Source organism: Erpetoichthys calabaricus, chromosome 4 (genome assembly GCF_900747795.2).
Source record: "Erpetoichthys calabaricus chromosome 4, fErpCal1.3, whole genome shotgun sequence".
In the NCBI taxonomy this organism is placed as follows: domain Eukaryota; kingdom Metazoa; phylum Chordata; class Cladistia; order Polypteriformes; family Polypteridae; genus Erpetoichthys; species Erpetoichthys calabaricus.
Window position 1 is genome coordinate 330473753 of NC_041397.2, and position 22778 is coordinate 330496530.

Below are 22778 nucleotides of genomic sequence, written 5' to 3' on the forward strand. Positions count from 1 at the left end.
GGCCGGACATTCTCCTTCAGGATTTTTTGGTAGACAGTAGAATTCATGGTTCCATCTATCACAGCAAGCCTTCCAGGTCCTGAAGCAGCAAAACAACCCCAGACCATCACACTACCACCACCATATTTTACTGTTGGTATGATGTTCTTTTTCTGAAATGCTGTGTTCCTTTTACGCCAGATGTAACGGGACATTTGCCTTCCAAAAAGTTCAACTTTTGTCTCATCAGTCCACAAGGTATTTTCCCAAAAGTCTTGGCAATCATTGAGATGTTTCTTAGCAAAATTGAGACAAGCCCTAATGTTCTTTTTGCTTAACAGTGGTTTGCGTCTTGGACATCTGCCATGCAGGCCGTTTTTGCCCAGTCTCTTTCTTATGGTGGAGTCGTGAACACTGACCTTAATTGAGGCAAGTGAGGCCTGCAGTTCTTTAGACGTTGTCCTGGGGTCTTTTGTGACCTCTCAGATGAGTCGTCTCTGCGCTCTTGGGGTAATTTGGTCGGCCGGCCACTCCTGGGAAGGTTCACCACTGTTCCATGTTTTTGCCATTTGTGGATAATGGCTCTCACTGTGGTTCGCTGGAGTCCCAAAGCTTCAGAAATGGCTTTATAACCTTTACCAGACTGATAGATCTCAATTACTTCTGTTCTCATTTGTTCCTGAATTTCTTTGGATCTTGGCATGATGTCTAGCTTTTGAGGTGCTTTTGGTCTACTTCTCTGTGTCAGGCAGCTCCTATTTAAGTGATTTCTTGATTGAAACAGGTGTGGCAGTAATCAGGCCTGGGGGTGGCTACGGAAATTGAACTCAGGTGTGATACGCCACAGTTAGGTTATTTTTTAACAAGGGGGCAATTACTTTTTCACACAGGGCCATGTAGGTTTGGATTTTTTTTCTCCCTAAATAATAAAAACCATCATTTAAAAACTGCATTTTGTGTTTACTTGTGTTATATTTGACTAATGGTTAAATGTGTTTGATGATCAGAAACATTTTGTGTGACAAACATGCAAAAGAATAAGAAATCAGGAAGGGGGCAAATAGTTTTTCACACCACTGTATATCTATATATGTATATCTATATATATCTAAATCTATATATATATACTGTTTATCTATCTCTCTCTCTCTCTCTCTCTCTCTCTCTCTATATATATATATATATATACTGTATATATATATCTAAATCCCCGCGAAGTACTGCTTTTAAATTTTTATGAAGAAGAAAAGCTTTTTAAATTGAGGGAAAATATCCCAATAGCAATTTGTTAAGGATCTGTTTTTTTGTGAAGCAGCCTTAACACAGCTTTTCCGCTGTTTTATAAACGAACGCCATATAAGAGCCTTTTTATTAAATCCAAGGGTTCTTCGCTTTTTTTTTTGTTTGTTTATTACGATTGTTATAGTTCTGTTTGTATACGACGTTGTCAGTTCAGCACTTAGGTTGTAATATGACCAAGCTGTGCAAGCTTACTGTTAAGAATAACAACGTATAGTTGTACAGGAGAAAAGCAATCTTGCCTCAAATCAATGGCAAACTTTTGTAGGTCTATGAACTTAATTTAAAGTTTAGGTTTACACGGTGCTTTCTTTCCGAAGTACCTGCACTCATGAATATGTCTGTATGCGTCAGTCGCTCAAATCCCCGCGCTTCGCACCGGCGAAGTACTGCTTTTAAATTTTTTATTAAGAAGAAAAGAAAACCTTTTAAAATTGAGGGAAAATATACCAATAACAGTTTGTTAAGGATCTGTTTTTTTGTGAAGCTGCGTTCACTTGAGTGATCACTTCTAGATGACTTGCTGGCTAACCATAAGCGTTACCTGGTAGGTAACCACCCATACAATCAGATTGTGAATCAGACTACGAATGCCGTGAATGTAATTACCCCCGATCTACATGCTGTCAAATAAACGAACCACACGCCGTGGCGCAATTTTAGGGGCTTAGCCTCTAGCGCTGACGTCCGAGGTTCGATTCCCGTAAGGGAGTGAAGTGAGCGCTGCTTTTAAAGTACTGCTTTTAAATTTTTATTAAGAAGAAAAGAAAACCTTTTTAAATTAAGTCTTAAAAAGAGCTGTAAAGATATTGACAATAAGCTACGCAAACCCACCAAGACATGCAATCGTTTAAATCAAAGCGCGAGTCGAAAAACACCATCCCATAATATTAGTTAACGATTAACACATTTCTATATGTATTGTAAGCATACAATACAACTGATAATATGTTGCGCTTATTTATCTGGTGTACTGACATTTTTGCGCGTTTAACGGCTGAAATCTAACGTGGTTTGTGCCCTTCAGAATGAAAAGAGTTTGCATTTACCTTTTTAATAAAAGGCGAGCTTTTAAGCCTGAGAAATCACCCTGTAAATGCACACGTTTAATTGCACATGTTAATATGTATGCTTACACAGTATTAAAAGACACTCAACAATTACACAGTATTAAAAGACAGTGAACAATTAACGTCATTTACCTTCATTCCCGCGTTTGACTTGTGCTGTAAATCTCTTCCTCGTTTTCAGTTCACTTGATTACGTAGGAGCCGTAATACGTGATGACGCAATACGTGACTCCGCCTCCTCCATTAGAGTATATGGACAAAAAACAGGTTCCAGTTATGACCATTACGTGTAGAATTTCGAAATGAAACCTGCCTAACTTTTGTAAGTAAGCTGTAAGGAATGAGCCTGCCAAATTTCAGCCTTCTACCTACACGGGAAGTTGGAGAATTAGTGATGAGTGAGTCAGTCAAACAAGTTCCAGTTATGACCATTACGCTTAGAATTTCTAAATGAATCCTGCCTAACTTTTGTAAGTAAGCTGTAAGGAATGAGCCTGCCAAATTTCAGCCTTCTACCTACACGGGAAGTTGGAGAATTAGTGATGAGTGAGTCAGTCAAACAAGTTCCAGTTATGACCATTACGCTTAGAATTTTGAAATGAAACCTGCCTAACTTTTGTAAGTAAGCTGTAAGGAATGAGCCTGCCAAATTTCAGCCTTCTACCTACACGGGAAGTTGGAGAATTAGTGATGAGTCAGTGAGTGAGTCAGTCAGTGAGGGCTTTGCCTTTTATTAGTGTAGATATATATATATATATATACAGTAATCCCTCGCTATATCGCGCTTCGCCTTTCGCGGCTTCACTCTATCGTGGATTTTATATGTAAGCATATTTAAATATATATCACGGATTTTTTGCTGGTTCGCGGATTTCTGCAGACAATGGGTCTTTTAATTTCTGGTACATGCTTCCTCAGTTCGTTTGCCCAGTTGATTTCATACAAGGGATGCAATTGGCAGATGGCTGTGAAGCTACCCAACTTACTTTTCTCTCTCTCTCTCTCTTGCGCTGACTTTCTCTGATCCTGACGTGGGGGGTGTGAGCAGGGGGGGCTGTTCGCACACCTAGACGATACGGACGCTCGTCTAAAAATGCTGAAAAATTATCTTCACGGTTGCTACCTTCTGTACAGCTGCTTCCTGAAGGACATGCTGCACGGTGCTTCGCATACTTAAAAGCTCGAAGGGCACGTATTGATTTTCGATTGTTTGTTTCTCTCTCTCTCTCTCTCTCTCTCTCTCTCTCTCTCTCTCTCTCTCTCTCTCTCTCTCTCCCTGGTCCTGATGGAGGGGGTCTGAGCTGCCGCCTTCAACAGCTTTGTACCGCCGGTGCTTCGCATACTTAAAAGTCAAACAGCCCTATTGATTTGTTTGCTTTTCTCTATCTCTCTGACATCTGCTCCTGACGCGCACTCCTTTGAAGAGGAAGATATGTTTGCATTCTTTTAATTGTGAGACAGAACTGTCATCTCTGTCTTGTCATGGAGCACAGTTTAAACTTTTGAAAAAGAGACAAATGTTTGTTTGCAGTGTTTGAATAACGTTCCTGTCTCTCTACAACCTCCTGTGTTTCTGCGCAAATCTGTGACCCAAGCATGACAATATAAAAATAACCATATAAACATATGGTTTCTACTTCGCGGATTTTCTTATTTCGCGGGTGGCTCTGGAACGCAACCCCCGCGATGGAGGAGGGATTACTGTATCTATACTAATAAAAGGCAAAGCCCTCACTCACTGACTCACTGACTCACTCATCACTAATTCTCCAACTTCCCTTGTAGGTGGAAGGCTGAAATTTGGCAGGCTCATTCCTTACAGCTTACTTACAAAAGTTAGGCAGGTTTCATTTCGAAATTCAAAGCGTAATGGTCATAACTGGAACATATTTTTTGTCCATATACTGTAATAGAGGAGGCGGAGTCACGTATCGCGTCATCACGCCTCCTACGTAATCACGTGAACTAAAAACAAGGAAGAGATTTACAGCACGAGTCAAACGCGGGAACGAAGGTAAATGACGATAATTTTTGACTGTCTTTTAATACTGTGTAAGCATACATATTAACACATGTGCAATTAAACGTGTGCATTTACGGGGTGATTTCTCAGGCTTAAAAGCTCGCCTTTTATCAAACGCGGGAACAAAGGTAACTGACGTTGTTCACTGTCTTTTAATACTGTGTAACCATACATATTAACACATGTGCAATTAAACGTGTGCATTTACGGGGTGATTTCTCAGGCTTAAAAGCTCGCCTTTTACTAAAAAGGTAAATGCAAAACTATTTTCAATCAGTTTAATGAAACGCTCCCGTTAAGGATTGCAATAACATATTCGCGAGATAAAAGAACGAAGTAGTGGGAAATGACGGAAGAGCCGCAAACAGCGAAGAGCAAAAAATTAATTAAACAATTGAGAAGGGAGCGAGTGAAGCATTCAAGCATGTTCATAAGGGAAACAAAGCACGGTGTAAAACGTAAGTTTAAATTAAGTTTATAGAAACGCTCCCGCTGCGGATTGCAATAACATATTCGCGAGATAAAAGTTTAATGAGAAGACACGAGGTATAAACGAACCACACGCCGTGGCGCAACGTTAGGGGCAACAGTTTCAACCATTCTATGATCTGCTTCTCGCAACTGAAAGACGGCACATGGCGGATGTTAGCCGACTTGCTGACCGCAACATTAGGGGCTTCAACTCTGGCGCTGACGCCACATCTCAGTGCCAACACTTTTCAGACTCTACTTAAAAGACACGCCCTCCTCACTGGACAGTTAAAAAGACCAATCAAACTAACGATGACATCAAGTATTACCCAATCAAAAGTAGGAAAGGAGGCATCTTCATAAAATGCGTGTGGGATGATTTGCATGAGACGCTGCTTTAAAAAAAAATGATAAAAAAAATACGGGAGAAATCCCGTCCAGTATTGATTCAAAACGGGACACGCAATTTCATTCTCAAATGCGGCACGATTCCGTATTTTAAAGGACGGGTGGCAACCCTACAGTGCCAGGTAACCACCCATACAATCAGATTGTGATTCAGACTAGGAATGCAATGAATGTAATTATCCCGATCTACATACAAGGCGAAAGTCTTGCAACATTCAAAGATGATGGTTTGGGATAAGTACACCATACAACATAAAAGAGCTTATGAAGCCTTGAACCGAAAAAAGCAACATCTCAGAGATCGTAAAAAAAAAAATAGGAGGTAATGTCGTTTTACTCGCTGTAGATTTTATTCAAACATTACCAGTTATTCCACGAGAGAGACCAGCAGATGAACTCAACGCGTGTTTAAAATCCATGCTTCTCCCACGCTCGGTTATATGTCGCGTGTTCTCGGGTAGGTACACCAAAAAATGTATACATTTAAGCATGTAATGGACAAACAAAAAATGAGGTATACCCGAGGGCACTGCAGTAGTACTTAATCTAACTTTACTTCTTAAATGTTAATGTTTTACTGTTTAATAATTTATACGCTTCTTATATGTTGTTCAAATTCTTTTATCAAAATACCACTGACAGCGCAATGCACGATAACATGGAGTGAATACACCATACCCATCCGCCCACGGCCGCCCTGGTGTGCGCAGATAGGAGTTGATTCTACAATAAAATAAAATAAACATAAAAAGAGTAATACAATCATCACCCATAAAGCGGATAGTAGACGTGACATACTATATGTGTACCAGATTTCAAGTCAATAGGTGAAACGGTTTGCGAGCTACAGGTGATTTAAAATCCTGGACAGACACACAAATTGCCACGGTAGCAAATTACAGAAGAAGATTTTACTGTTTAATAATTTATATTTATATGAAATGTGCTTCTTATATATTACTTCATATTCTCATATGATAATGATGTTAATATTTATATTGATTTCTATGTTATTGAAACTGCATGTATGTGTGTATATGTATGTATATATATATATATATATATATATATATATATATATATATATATATATATATATATATACTAGCAAAATACCCGCGCTTCGCAGCAGAGAAGTAGTGTGTTAAACAGGTTATGAAAAAAAAAGGAAACATTTTAAAAATAACGTAACATGATTGTCAATGTAATTGTGTTGTCATTGTTATAAGTGTTGCTGTCTTTTATATATATATATATATATATTATATATATAATATACACACACACATAAACATTTATATACATATACATATATATACATATCTACATATACACATATCTACATATATATACACACATACATAAACACACACATAAGACTTATTGACTGAAACGGGCTTTCACGAAAACAGTTAGGGCTTTGCTACAGGATACACCCTCCACAAGTTAACCAAGTAAAAATAAAATATATATTTCTGTTTTATTTAAACCTTTTAAGTTCGTATGCATAGCCCCATTTGGCTGTTTAATTTTTTTTTTCTTTCTTCAGTAATATTTAATCTCCTTAAAGAAAAAGAACATATCCATTTTACTTTTTTTGTATCTGTGTAGTAATATTTTAGTGTAAAAGAATAACCAGTATTTAAACCTTTTATGTTACTTTATACATTTATTTTACACAATGTTAAAAAATTAATAAGAAACCTACATATTTTGGCAGCTGCTGCTTTCATTTTCAATAACATGAAAAAAGCTCTCCAAGAGAAAACGTCAATGAAGAAGAAACAGTTTGCACTATCTAAAAAGGAGAAACCCTCATTTATAAAAGTTTGCTACAGATGACTTAACTGAAAATAAATGAATAGTTCCTATGTGTATAATACATATTTATCTATTTGACTTATGCCTTTATTCCACCAACTTACAACATCTGAAGTACAATTTGTTACATTACTTTTGTTTTTTGCAGCACAGGCAGGTGAAGTGACTTCCTCAGGGTCACACAGTGGTGTCAGTACCAGGAATTGAACTGACAAGCTCCGGGTTTACTGAAATATTACTGAAGAAAGAAAAAAAATGAAAACGGGCAAATAGGGCTATGCATACAAATGTCCATCCGTCCATTATCCAACCTGCCATATCCTAAATACAGGAGCCAATAAGTAGATATGTATATATACACTATATATATATATATATATATATATATATATATATATATATATGTGAATGTATGTATGTATATATCTATGTCTATATATATATATATATGTAGATATGTAAATTTGTATATGTATATATATGTTTATGTGGATGTGTATATACGTATGTATATGTAGATATGTATATATATATGTATATGTGTATATATGTTTATGTGTATGTGTGTGTGTGTATATTATATATATAAAAGACAGCAACACTCATAACAATGACAACACAATTACATTGACAATCATGTTACGTTATTTTTAAAATGTTTCTTTTTTTTTTCATAACCTCTTTAACACATTACTTCTCCGCTGCGAAGCGCGGGTATTTTGCTAGTATATATATATATATATATATATATATATATATATATATATATATATATATATATATACATATCTACATCCATCCATCCATCCATTTTCCAACCCGCTGAATCCGAACACAGGGTCACGGGGGTCTGCTGGAGCCAATCCCAGCCAACACAGGGCACAAGGCAGGGAACCAATCCTGGGCAGGGTGCCAACCCACCGCAGACATATCTACATATATATATATATATATCAAATGAATGTCAACCTTTTGTAGGGTCTGTCCCTGAGACTTATTAATTGTCATTGCAAAGCAGAGCCTTAATGGAAATTGGAGGCGTTTAGTTGCCTGAATGAGGTTCTTTTGGAGACACGTGACCTGAAGTCTCGTGCCGTCACAAAGTTTCAGTGGCTGTACGGAAATCCACAATCGGTTTCATATTGTTTTCGTACCTTATCAATTGTGTAATGTGTTTTTTGAACAGGTTTGATTCATCGAAGTGATCACTCCTGCTGCGTTGAGTCACTTCACGTGAGCCGATCTCTTGTGTGATGTTGCGATGTCCAGGGGTTTATTTAATGTTAGCTAAGACCCGGCAGTTTAAAGTTTCTCGCTAAAGCAATTTTAACTCTGTCACAGTGATCCAAACTGTCGTTTATACCTCGTGTCTTCTCATTAAACTTGTATCTCGCGAATATGGCATTGCAAACGGCAGCGGGTCAGTTCACGTGCTTACATGGGAGGCGTGATGACGCGATATATTTTGATATATATCAAAATACCTGCGCTTGGCAGCGGCGAAGTACTGATTTAAAATTTTTATTAAGAAGAAAAGTAAACCTTTTTAAACTGAGGGAAAATGAATCAATAATTATTTCTTAAGTATCTCTTTGTATACCATATTGTCAGTTCGCCCTTCCGGTTGTAATATGACCAAGCTGTGTGCTGAGCTTACTCTTGAGCATGAAATCTAACGTGGTTTGTGCCCTTCAGAATGAAAACAGTTAGCATTTACGTTTTTAATAAAAGGCGAGCTTTTAAGCCTTAGAAATCACCCTGTAAATGCATACGTTTAATTGCACATGTGTTAATATGTATGCTTACACAGTATTAAAAGACACTCAACAATTAACGTCATTTACCTTTGTTCCCGCGTTTGACTCGTGCTGTAAATCTCTTCCTTGTTTTCACTTCACGTGATTACGTAGGAGGCGTAATACGTGATGATGCGATACGTGACTCCGCCTCCTCCATTAGAGTATATGGACAAAAAACAGGTTCCAGTTATGACCGTTACGCTTTGAATTTCGAAATGAAACCTGCCTAACTTTTGTAAGTAAGCTGTAAGGAATGAGCCTGCCAAATTTCAGTCTTCCACCTACACGGGAAGTTGGACAATTAGTGATGAATGAATCAGTCAGTCAGTCAGTGAGTGAGTGAGTCAGTGAGGGCTTTGCCATTTATTAGTATAGATTTAGGAATATTTCTGCTTTTGCTAGAGATTTAAATGCTTAACAACCTTTTGTTGACTTCATTCTATTTTGCCCTTTCTCTGTGCAGTTTGCTCCCTTCATGGTATCCTAATAATGACAACCAGCGGAGCAGACAGCCAGGCAAACAACAAGGCTGCAACTACTTCAGTGTTAGACCCACTAATTAGAAAATAATGAATTAATTAAACAATTAGAACACTCTGCAAAAAACAGAATGAAAATCAAGATGAAAATATTGTTAAAAAAAAAAAACAAAATACATTATTCCAATATAACTGCTTGGTACATTTTAATATACCAAACTTAGTTTTCTAATTTCTACATTTTTCCTAAAACACAGAATTTGACAAATAACAGTTCACTTAATTAGCCCAGGAGTCCAATTAAAAATAGAAGCTGGTTGGAACAAAAACCTGCAGCCACAGTGGGGTCCCTAGGACCGACACTGAGAACCTCTGCTTTATAGTGATATTTCTAGTGTAGTGAAAGTCAATGGTGGCTTGTGTGCGCCTTTTACTGTTCAAAGAGGAGTTCGACATGCAGGGCTGCTCTCTTTCTGGAATGCTGTACACATTGGCATTGGAGCCGTTTTTGAAGGAGCTGCGCAGAGTGCTGAGTGGTTTGTCTATTCCGGAGTATACAGTGGAGCCATTTAAAGTTACTGCTTATGTGGATGACATTGTGGTTCTCATCAGGAATCAGGAGGATGTGAATAAGCTGACAGCTTGTCAAAGGACTTGTGAAAAAATGTCATCGGCTAAAATAAACTGGGCCAAAAGCAGTGCTCTGCTAGTGGGAGACTGGGCCGGACTGAGTCCACCTCAGCTTGAGGGAGGTCTGCAATGGAGCACTGGAGGATTATTGTACCTGGGAGTCTATCTTGGCAATGGACAATTTGTAAGTAAGAACTGGGAGGGATTACTTCAAAAGGTTCAAGCTCAACTGGCGAAATAGTGTTGGATCCTCCCCCAGATGTCTTATAGGGGCAGGATGCTGGTTGTTAATAACCTGGTGACCTCCAGCCTGTGGCATAAGTGCATCTGTTTGGAGCCCCCATCACAGCTGATCAAGCAGGTACAGGAGGCCATTGTGAACTTTTTCTGGGACGGTATGCACTGGCTGAGACGGAGTGTGCTGTGCTTACCACTGGATGAAGGGGGGCAAGGACTTATGGATGTTGAGAGTCGAGTGGCTGCTTTCCATCTACAAACAGTACAAAATCTGTTATATTCACATGAGCAGCACCCGTGGACATTTTTAGCTCGGTTTTTTCTTGACCAGGTTGGACAGATGGGACTGGGGAAGAACATAGTGCTGTGTGAAGTGGACAAGATCGATACCTCGCAGTTAAAGGCCTTTTATAAAAGTTTATTAAGTGCTTGGTCTTTACTGACGGTCAAAAGGGATTTTGAAAATACTTCCTTGTTTTGGGTACTGGAGGAACCATTGTTATTTAATCCTCATGTCAGCTGCTCTTGGGAATTACAACATTTTGTTCACAATTTTGTAAGGTGCCATGTTACTAAAATCCGTCATTTACTTGATTTGGACAGATTTGTTTGGAAGGACATAACAAGGATAGCAGAGGAGACAGGAGTGCACTCTCTGCGATTATTAGGAAAGTTCTTAAATAGACTGAGAACATCATTGCCCAAGAGCTACTTAACACAAATAGAAGATCTGTTTGATACAAAGATTTGCCCTTCCAGTGACTGTGGCTTTCCTGCAATTGTGGTGTCACCGGCAGGTGAGTGGAAAGACAATAAAACAAATGGCTTACTGTCCATAAGTAACTTGTTGGACTTACCACTGCAGTTTGTGACTGGAAAGCAGCTGTACAGAATGTGTGTGACAGTCAAACATCAGACTCAGCTGAAGACGCTTCCTGACACACCGTGGAGAGACAAGCTTACTGCGCCAGAGGGAGCAAAGCCGGCCTGGAGGTCGCTGTACAGGCCACCATTGGCTCATCGGGTGGGGGATCTGCAGTGGAGGCTGTTGCATGGCATTTTAGCGGTCAACTCCTTTTTAGCAATAATTAGTCCTGGGGTTACTGATAAGTGTCCCTTTTGTGGTGCGAGGGAAACCGTGTTTCATTGTTTTCTGTTTTGTATGAGACTTCAGCTTCTTTTCAACGTGATCAGACATCTAATTCTTAGATTAGGTATTGAATATAATGAGGTGGGCTTCTTGTTTGGGTGGAAGGTAACAAAACGAACAGGAAATAACGTGAACCTGGTGAACTTCATCATAGGTCAAGCAAAACTGACGATATGGAAAACCTGCAGAAATAACATCAGTGGGACTGGGCTTCAGGATACCATTGGGTTCTTCAAAAAGTTATGTAAGAGTAGAATCTTAGTGGAGTTTAATTTTTATAAATGTACAAAGAATTTGGAAAGGTTTAGGGAGGTTTGGTGTGTAAATAGTGTGCTCTGTGAATGTGAGGATGAGGAGTTACACTTGATGTTAGAATTGTTCACACATATGCTTAATTAGAGTGTGTTAGGACAGCTTTAACTGGAAATGTTTCTTCATTTGTTATATAGAATAAGATTATTTTAATTATTTTGTGTATATGTTTTTTTTTGTCTGTTGGATGATGTTATGTACTGCTTTTAACAATTATATCAATAAACGTTGGTTTTAAAAAATAAAAACCTATCTATCTATCTATCTATCTATCTATCTATCTATCTATCTATCTATCTATCTATCTATCTATCTATCTATCTATCTATCTTGACAGTCCAGTTTAGTTCCTGTGGCCTCAAGTGTCCGTCATAATCCCCAGCACTTTCTATTAGTTTCTGATTTCGGTTGACCCCCCTTGTGACCCTTAGTGACAAAGTGACATTTGCTCAGTCCCTCTATGACGTCACTTTTCTGCTCCTGATGTCCTCGTGCTCCTCTGTTGGTGTCCTGCACATCAGACTTGTGACATGACCCCATTGTCGTGTATTCTACCCTCACAGCTTGAGTGTCGCCTGTTTCTTAGACAAATCGTCACTTGATTGATGACAATGGTGTCATCCTTTATTACAATGCTGGCACCTTGAACAGGGGACATGTCCTCATTTGTATGTTCCAAAGTTTCTGCAGACATCGGCCTTAACCAAGGTATTCTAATGTGACATCAAGGACACACAAATGACGGGGGTCCTAGACAAGGGGACAGCTACAGTTTAACCCCAAAACTAAAAAAACCTGGTGCTGATCCTACTAATTTCAATAATTTTCGCCCCATTTCTAACTTGCCCTTTATCTCCAAAATTCTTGAAAAAATTGTAGCTTTCCAACTTCACACCCACTTATCTCACAATAATCTTTATGAAAAGTTCCAGTCTGGTTTTCGCCCCCTTCATAGTACAGAAACGGCACTTGTTAAAATTACCAGTGACCTCCTTATGGCTGCTGACTGCGGTCTAATCACTATTCTCATCCTCCTTGATCTGAGTGCGGCCTTTGATACTATTTGTCATACCACTCTCCTTAATAGATTATCTTTGATTGGCATTACTCACACTCCACTTGATTGGTTTAAATCCTACCTCTCAGGCCGCACTCAGTTCATACAACTTAAAACCTTCACATCCCAACCCACCACTGTTACTTCTGGTGTGCCCCAGGGCTCTGTCCTGGGGCCTCTTCTTTTTATTATTTACCTTCTTCCCCTTGGTAATATTTTTCGCAAATATAACACCCAGCTCTACCTTGCTGGTAATCCCACCTCCTCTTTTCCACCACCCTCGCTTATTGACTGCATTGCTGAAATTAAATCCTGGTTTTCTTCAAATTTTCTTAAATTAAACAGTGACAAAACTGAGGTTCTCCTCATTGGTTCAAAATCATCATTATCCAAAACCAATAATCTTTCTCTTATTATTGATAACTCTGTTGTTTCCCCATCATCTCAGGTCAAGAGTCTGGGTGTCATCCTCGACAGCACTCTATCTTTCCAATGTCACATTAATAACATCACCCGGTCTGCTTACTTCCACCTACGTAATATTAATCGCATTCGCCCCTCCCTCACTCCTCACACCACTGCCATTCTTGTTCATAGTCTTGTCACTTCTCAGCTGGACTACTGCAATTCACTCCTCTTTGGTCTCCCTAATAAATCTCTTCATAAGCTTCAGTTAGTCCAGAATTCTGCAGCACGTATCATCACTCGAACCCCATCTATTCACCATATTACTCCGGTCTTGCAGCAGCTTCATTGGCTCCCGATCAAGTTTCGTATTGATTTTAAAATTCTGCTATTAACATTTAAGGCCATCCATAACCTCGCCCCTCCATATCTGTCTCACCTTCTTCATGTTGCCATTCCATCCCGTAACCTTAGATCCTCTTCCTCCACCCATCTGACCGTCCCTCCCAACCATCTAACCACCATGGGGAGCAGAGCATTCAGCCGTTCTGCTCCCAAGCTCTGGAATTCATTACCTGCTGATCTCCGAAATATCAAATCATATTCATCCTTCAAATGTAAACTTAAAACACATCTGTTTAAAATGGCTTTTTCTTTTTCCTCCTGATTATAGTGGATTTGTTTGTTTTTAATTTTAAGATTTTCTGATGTTTTAAGTTGTTTATAATTGTGTCTTTTATTTATTTATTGTTTGTTCGGTGTCCTTTAGTTCTCTGAAAGGCGCCTTGTATAAATAAAATGTATTATTACAGTGGACACCAATACTCTTTAATGTCACACACGTCATTGTCATTGTCACAGAGTGACGTTTTTAGGATTTATTTAGTAACGTGTTATGTTTTATTGTCTGCCCTGAAGAAGTCATTGAGAGAATCGCGTTGGCCCTCAGACTTTGAGGTTTATGTGGTCAGACCTCGAGAAGCAGGACCCCTCAAACAGGCTGCCATGGGGGCTTCACTTGTGTCTTCAGAACTAAAAGGATTTGCTTGTGATTTAGGACTGAGCTATGAAGAGACGATTGTTTGGTTTTCTTTCACATTCTCTCATATTCTGTCTGTTTATTATGGGATGTGTTGTTGTTCTTTTGATTTGTTTCCTGATCTTCACAGGTGAGTTAATCCTGGTGGTCCGGACGGCTGAATTCCTGATGATTCTCGTCCTTTTCTGAGCCCCTGACGTGTTCTTCTTCTGATCTTCTGATTCTTTTCTCTTTCGGTGGCCCAGCTGCTGTTCTTCTCGTCATTTTATTCTTTAATTCTCCGTGTGGTTTGATGTCACTGAGATGTCAATTGTGTCATTTCTAACACCTACCAGCAGGTGGCGATGCTAGCAGGTCACTCTGCCATTTTGCTCTGAATGGGCAGCTCAGGTCAGAGGAGAGCTGGGAGTGGACAGCAGTGGTCTGCAGCAATGGGGGTCACTTCACAGTCCACTCAGACCACCTCTGTGCCCAGGGGACTGGACTTTGGGAGGCTTAGTGTCCATTCAGAGCTCGTTTACTGGCTTTATTACAAATTAGGAGAGAAATAAGAAAACTGAGGTCACCAGCAGTGAGGCCTTTAGTGGACTGAGGTCAGCTGGTCAGTGGCACCGGTCAGCATGTGACGTGTGAGTGTCAGAAGTGTCACATGTCAGTCCTGTCCACCCTGTCCTTTATGTCACTGATCACACAGTCAGTCCAGTCTTTGTCAAAATAGACAGACAGAGGGTCCTCATCGTCTAAGTGGTCTGACATCAGGAGAGCCCACCATGACAGACACTCGAGTGTCGCGCTCTCTGATGTCCAGCAGTGACCGGCGTGTCTAACAGGAATCTGTGGATGGGGTCCTGCAAATCAGTCAATGCCCCTCCATGTGCTGAGTCCTCAGTTACAGACACAAATCCAAGGTGGTCCCTCCGCTGTCATCGGCTTTGACAAGTCTGTCTGGACCCTCAAGTGCAGGACACTGTCAGCCTCATGTCCTTCACAGTCCTGTCCAGTGTCCACATGTCACTTTGAGTGATGTGTCACCAGTCAGTGTGACAGAAAGGCAGAAGACGCTGTCAAGTATATAGCACCTTACCTTATAAGGACAGTGGTGGTCTCAGGGTCAAAGTGCATTTCAGTGAAGACGGCGCAGTCATTGAGCCCTTGTGCTGTGTGTCCTTCTGTCTGTCTGTCTGTCCTCACTCTTCTCTCTTCTTCTCCACAGGTTGTACTCTTGTGGTCTCACCTCGGCCTGCTGCTCAGCTCTCTCCTCGGTCCTCTCGTCTCCAAACTCACAGCTGACTGAACTGGACCTGGACATCAACAACCTGGGAGATTCAGGGGCTCATCAGCTGAGTGAGGGGCTCAGGAGTGACAACTGTAAATTAGAGACACTGTGGTGAGTAAAAGGGGGAGGGGTGGGGGTGTGAATGTGTTATTGATGGGCGGGCTGATCACATGACAGCACATGGAGTGACCAGAGTGACAGTGACAAGTGGAGCTGACTGAGGTGACAGACAGGAAGGACAACAAAGATAACGAGAGACAAACAGAGGAAGATAAGGAGGAACAAGCTCTGTCAGATGAGCACTGGACCTCATCTCCTCCACTCTTCTCAAATCCTGTCTTCATGTCTTAATCCTGACTGTCATCATAATAATAAATCCATCCTGTGACACCGGCTCTGTGCCAGCGACCCTGAAGGTCTCTTTTGTATCCCCCCATTAGGACAGTCTGGTCTTGATGTGACAATCTGAGAGAACAAGTCTCAGTCCATCACTCACTTCTCTATTCTGTCTAAAGTTCCCAGGAGTGTTGTGGCCTCCCAACTCACCGTCACGTAACTGATAATCAGCTGAGAGCGGACACTTTTAAAAATGGAGGATCTCAGCAGAATAACACGACATGTCACACAGCAGGTGTCACCTCAAGGTGGCTCATCTAACATGACGGTGACTTCATGTTGACACCAATGGCTGCACGTCCAGTCCAATAAAGCACTTCTGGGATGAGTTGGGACTGCAAGTGAGGAGCAGAAATGTGAGGCTGAGAAGTCTGAAGGACTGTGTGATGTCAACATGGAGACAGAAATCCATAAGGAGCCATTCATGTGTCTTAAGGGGTCAACACCTTGGGGAATTCAGGCTCTTTAGATGCCAAGGTGCCTACCTGGTGTGCCTAATAAAGTGGCCACTGGGTGCCCCTGCAGATCTTGAGCACTTTGCTCTTCTCCTGCAAACCCGCTTTACACTCTTTAGTCCAGCGGCCATGTCTTTGTTCACACGTCATCATCTGCACTCACTCTTACTCTTCACTCTTTGTGTCTTCTGCTCATCTCTCCTTGTTGTCCCTCTTGTGTCCCCCATAGCAGGTTTGTCCCCCGCATGTCCTTTTCTCTGACACCAAACCAGACTGCCCCTCACACTCACACACTTGAAACTTTGCTCCTGTCTGTGCAGATCTCATCTTCATGACGCTCATTTCTATTTCTATTATTTTGATCTTCTTCTTCTTTATTCTCCCAGTATGTTCTCACAAATTCCCAGTCCATGTGGTGCACCTGCCCAGTAAGGTCACTCTGATTCTGGTCACTCCTGGTTGGGGTCAGTAAGTGGCAGGGCCTCTCCCAGTAGCAGGAGCTGAACACAAGCAGGATGGACAGGTCATCACAGAGGGTCCACACTCAGTGGGTCTAACTGACCACCTCAGCGGCTCAATGTCTTTAAACATCAAATTAGAAAAAGAAGAAAACTGTGAAGGAAAAACTACTGAGAGAAAAGGAGAAAACACATGTGGACCCCCAGTTCTCCTCCTCATCCTAAACTTGTCACTTGTCACTGAGGTTTGACCTCGGCAGGCTAAGCTGGTGCAGGACGTGACGTCAGGCCGAGTCTTCAAGGCAGGCATCCTGAGCACATAAGACGTCCTGGAGTGTCAGATGAACACATCTGATCACCTTGAGAGAACTTCCTACATCACAGTCGTGATAATAATAAGAATATTAATAATAATAAGGACAAGACTGTCACCTGTTACCACTGAGCTGCTTGTCCTTGTCCCATCTCACTCCTTTTTCTTCAGATCTCGTTGTGTCCATTGATTTCATCTAAAAGTGTGAAGTCAGTGTCACTGATGGGCTTTGGCTTACACCTGTGATTTGAACTCACATCCTCTGATTTGATGTCATTTAACGTTTTCTCTGAATATTTACTGACTGACTTGTCACAGCACATTCATCCTCATCGTCGTTTTCTCGAATGTCATTCATATTTTCAGTTCTGTTCCTTTTATTGTCACTCTTGTCTTTATGTCACTCAAAGTCCTGTGACCTCCTTGCTGTGTCGGTGTTCAGGTGGTCATTCAAGGTGACACAGTGAGTCAGCGGTGGGATTTGAACTGGTGTCACTGTGGTGGTCAGGCCTGTTCCTGAGCCACTGGGCCACACTGTCTGAGATGACACGAGAGCTTTGACAGAGCAGATGGCAGACTTGCGTTACTTTTGGTGGAGGTTTGAGATTTCAAAGCTTTTGAAGGTCCTGCCATCTTTAGCCCACCCACTTGCTGTCCATTGGCCTGTCCAGTTTATATAGCGCCTTACCTTATAAGGCCAGTGGTTGTAAGAGCCATTTCCTAGTTACATAAGAATCCTAAAAGTTTTAGTAAATGTTAGTGCATAATCTATTGGAGGTTCCTATGACCCTCATCAGTTGAATTGTATTGGAATATTCTAACTATTTCTGTCTGCTCTGACTAAACATTCTTCTCAGTTTGTGATCAGCCTTGCCATGTGTGAGGTGTAGAGGGCACACGGTTTTAAACCGGGCCTTGTGTGTGTGTTTTGTGTGCTAAGAAACATGAAAGACAAAGCATTTAATTGAAAGTGCTGCACCGTACGTTTAAAGTGTACAGAAGAAGTTAAGAATCTTGTAGTATAGTAACAACTAAAGTTTTACAAGAAAAGCTAAGATTTGAGAAGTTACATTCTTCCTTTTTTTTTCTTTGCATTTTATTGTACGTGTGTAAGAACTTTTTTCTTTATTCTTGTGTGGATTGCTTGCTTTGAATTTTCACTAAATATTTAAAAATGAACTTTTGGACTCAGAGAATTCTTTTGACACGCGTTTTCCTGTGCTTGATCCCACCTTACAATCCTGTGGCTACTGTGGTGGTCTCGGGGTCAAAGTGCATTTCAGTGAAGACGACGCAGTCATTGAGCCCTTGTGCTGTGTGTCCTTCTGTCTGTCTGTCTGTCCTCACTCGTCTCTCTTCTTCTCCACAGGTTGGTCTCATGTGGTCTCACCTCGGCCTGCTGCTCAGCTCTCTCCTCGGTCCTCTCGTCTCCAGACTCACGGCTGACTGAACTGTGGCTGAACAACAACAACCTGGGAGATTCAGGGGCTCATCAGCTGAGTGAGGGGCTCAGGAGTGACAACTGTAAATTAGAGAAACTGGAGTGAGTAAAGAGGGGGAGGGGTGTGAATGTGTTATTGATGGGCGGGCTGATCACATGATATAGTGCCTTTCACATCTATCTATCTATCTATCTATCTATCTATCTATCTATCTATCTATCTATCTATCTATCTATCTATCTATCTATCTATCTATCTATCTTGACAGTCCAGTTCACCTCCTGTGACCTCAGGTGTCCATCACAATCCCCAGCACTTTCTATTAGTTTCTGATTTCAGTTGTCCCACCTTGTGACCCTTAGTGACAAAGTGACATTTGCTCAGCCCCTCTCTGACGTCACTTTTCTGGTCCTGATGTCCACGTGCTCCTCTGTTGGTGTCCTGCACATCAGACTTGTGACGTGACCCCATTGTCATGTATTCTACCCTCACAGCTCGAGTCTCTCCTGTTTCTTAGACAATTCGTCACTTGCTTGATGACAAAGGTGTCACCCTTTATTACAATGCTGGCACCTTGAACAGGGGACATGTCCTCATTTGAATGTTCCAAAGTATCTGCAGACATCGGCCTTAACCAGCGTATCCTAATGTGACATCGAGAACACACAAATGACGGGGGATCCTAAACACAGGGACAGCTGCAGTGGACGCCAATACTCTTTAATGTCACACATGTCATTGTCATTGTCACAGAGTGACTTTTTAGGATTTATTTACTAACGTGTGTTACTAAGAGAATCAGGACCCCTCAAACAGACTGCAATGGGGGGCTTCACTTGTGTCTTCAGAACTAAAAGGATTTGCTTGTGATTTAGGACTGAGCTATGAAGAGACGATTGTTTGGTTTTCTTTCACATTCTCTCATATTCTGTCTGTTTATTATGGGATGTGCTGTTGTCCTTTGATTTGTTTCCTGATCTTCACAGGTGAGTTAATCCTGGTGGTCCGGACTGCTGAATTCCTGATGATTCTCATCCTTTTCTGAGCCCCTGACGTGTTCTTCATGTGATCTTCTGATTCTTTTCTCTTTCGGTGGCCCAGCTGCTGTTCTTCTTGTCTTTTTCTTCTTTAATTCTCCATGTGGTTTGATGTCACTGAGATGTCAATTGTGTCATTTCTAACACATGTCAGTCCTGTCCACCCTGTCCATTATGTCACTGATCACACAGTCAGTCCAGTCTTCGTCACAATAGACAGACAGAGGGTCCTCATCGACTAAGTGGTCTGACATCAGGAGAGCCCACCATGACAGACACTCGAGTGTCGCGCTCTCCGATGTCCAGCAGTGACCGATGTGTCTGACAGGAATCTATGGATGGGGTCCTGCAAATCAGTCAAAGCCCCTCCATGTGCTAAGTCCTCAGTTACAGACACAAATCCAAGGTGGTCCCTCTGCTGTCATCAGCTTTGACAAGTCTGTCTGGACCCTCAAGTGCAGGACGCTGTCAGCCTCATGTCCTTCACATTCCAGTCCAGTGTCCACGTGTCACTTTGAGTGACTTGTCACCAGTCAGTGTGGCAGGAAGGCAGAAGACGCTGTCAGGTACAGTGCATCCAGAAAGTGTTCACAGCGCATCACTTTTTCCACATTTTGTTATGTTACAGCCTTATTCCAAAATGGATTAAATTCATTTTTTTCCTCAGAATTCTGCACACAACACCCCATAATGACAACATGAAAAAAGTTTACTTGAGGTTTTTGCAAATTTATTAAAAATAAAAAAACCGAGAAATCCCATGTCCATAAGTATTCACAGCCTTTGCTCAATACTTTGTCGATGCCCCTTTGGCAGCAATTCCAGCCTCAAGTCTTGTTGAATATGATGCCACAAGCTTGGCACACCTATCCTTGGCCAGTTTCGCCCATTCCTCTTTGCAGCACCTCTCAAGCTCCATCAGGTTGGATGGGAAGCGTTGGTGCACAGCCATTTTAAGATCTCTCCAGAGATGTTCAATGGGATTCAAGTCTGGGCTCTGGCTGGGCCACTCAAGGACATTCACAGAGTTGTCCTGAAGACACTCCTTTGATATCTTGGCTGTGTGCTTAGGGTCATTGTCCTACTGAAAGATGAACCGTCGCCCCAGTCTGAGGTCAAGAGTGCTCTGGAGCAGGTTTTCATCCAGGATGTCTCTGTACATTGCTGCAGTCATCTTTCCCTTTATCCTGACTAGTCTCCCAGTCCCTGCCGCTGAAAAACATCCCCACAGCATTATGTCACTGATCACACAGTCAATCCAGTCTTTGTCACAATAGACAGACAGAGTGTCCTCATCATCTAAGTGGTCTGACATCAGGAGAGCCCACCATGACAGACACTTGACTGTCGTGCTCTCCGATGTCCAGCAGTGACCGGCGTGTCTAACAGGAATCTGTGAATGGGGTCCTGCAAATCAGTCAAAGCCCCTCCATGTGCTGAGTCCTCAGTTACAGACACAAATCCAAGGTGGTCCCTCCGCTGTCATCGGCTTTGACAAGTCTGTCTGGACCCTTGAGTGCAGGACACTGTCAGCATCATGTCCTTTACATTCCTGTCCAGTGTCCACATGTCACTTTGAGTGACTTGTCGCCAGTCAGTGTGGCAGGAAGGCAGAAGACGCTGTCAGGTATATAGCGCCTTACCTTATAAGGACAGCGGTGGTCTCAGGGTCAAAGTGCATTTCAGTGAAGACGGCGCAGTCATCGAGCCCTGTGTGCTGTGTGTCCTTCTTTCTGTCTGTCTGTCTGTCTGTCCTCACTCGTCTCTCTTCTTCTTCACAGGTTGTTCTCTTGTGGTCTCACCTCGGCCTGCTGCTCAGCTCTCTCCTCGGTCCTCTCGTCTCCAAACTCACAGCTGACTGAACTGAACCTGGACTTCAACAACCTGGGAGATTCAGGGGCTCGTCAGCTGAGTGAGGGGCTCAGGAGTGACAACTGTAAATTAAAGAAACTGATGTGAGTAAAGGGGGTGGGGTGTGAATGTGTTATTGATGGGTGGGCTGATCACATGACAGCACATGGAGTGACCAGAGTGACAGTGACAAGTGCAGCTGACTGAGGTGACAGACAGAGGAAGACGAGGAAGAGGAGGAGTGTGGGATGGACAAGAAGAATAAGAAATGGACAGCAGCTGAGTGTCCAGCCATTGACAGGTGGACAAGGACACGGGGGGGCTCAGGGCAGCAGACAGTGTGGACAGGAGGAGAGGGGGACATGACAGTCTGGGGGCTGAAGGTCATTTGGAACAAACAAGAAAGAGCAGAGCGGCAGACGGGGGATCAGTGGACAAGAGGAAGAAACAAGATGGAGGATGAGAGACGAGCAGGAGACCAAATGAGAGAAGACATGAGAGTGAGGAGGAGAAGAAGAGAAAATGAAGAGAGACGGAGCACTAGAGAGACAGACACGAAGTGACCACAGGGGGACAGAGGGGACAACAGCACATCAACTGGACAGACCATCTTCTTTATGAAACGTGACGCGACCAGCAGGCCTTCAGAGGATGTTGACCAATCGGTGAGTGGACTGAGTGATTGACAGGCCGACACACACATCATGTGACTTAGATGAGCACAGACACTGAAAGGAATTCTGGGTGATATCAGGGGGCGTGTCAGTGTGACAGTGCAATTTGTGTGTGGCGCCCCCTGCTGTTTGTAACTCACACTTGTGTCTCCTCACAGGCTGGAGAACAACGGGATCAGTGAGAGTGAGATGATGAACCTGAGGTCACTACAGGAGGAGCTGAGGAGGTCTGGACATCACCTGACTATCTACACATGTGAAGACCAGCAGTGGTGATCAGACTGACCCCCCTGTCAGTGACGGAGCCCCCCGTCCACTCTCCCTAAATTCTCCTCTTTCTTCTTTTCCTTCTCCTCTCAGCTCTGCTCCTCATTTAATAAACTCTCCGTGTCCCCTCAGCCTGTGTGCTCCTCCTTTAACGTCACTTTTATTTTTAACACCTTGAGTCCCTCAATTGGTGACAAATCTCAAGCAGACTCAGACCTGCAGACCCCCGAGTTTCACCACTAGAGGCAGTAAAGTAGTGGGGGTCATCCTGTAAAAAGCCCCCCCAAGTCGCCTGTCCCACCGAGGAGGAAAGAGAGGCGGACGGTCCAGCTGTGGGGCAACAGGGGGCCTGAGGCTGTAGTGACACTGGGGACGAGGCTGGGACAAACCCTGGACAGGACACTGGTCCATCTCAGGACGCCATCAGTGC

The 22778-nt window shown here is 42.2% G+C and overlaps 1 protein-coding gene across 5 annotated transcripts in view; it reads left to right on the forward strand.

Moving 5' to 3' along the window:
- The window catches only part of LOC114643557 (NACHT, LRR and PYD domains-containing protein 3-like), a 1908976-nt gene extending 1886497 nt beyond the window's left edge, over positions 1-22479 (forward strand). For all 5 annotated transcript variants that reach the window (XM_051925782.1, XM_051925780.1, XM_051925781.1 and 2 more), the window contains 4 exons: positions 15393-15566; positions 18447-18620; positions 21338-21511; positions 22240-22479. In XM_051925782.1, coding sequence (XP_051781742.1) covers positions 15393-15566; positions 18447-18620; positions 21338-21511; positions 22240-22357 — 640 coding nt within the window. In that variant the 3' untranslated portion in view covers positions 22358-22479. The remainder of the gene's footprint in view (positions 1-15392; positions 15567-18446; positions 18621-21337; positions 21512-22239) is intronic.
- The last annotated feature ends 299 nt before the right edge of the window (positions 22480-22778 follow it).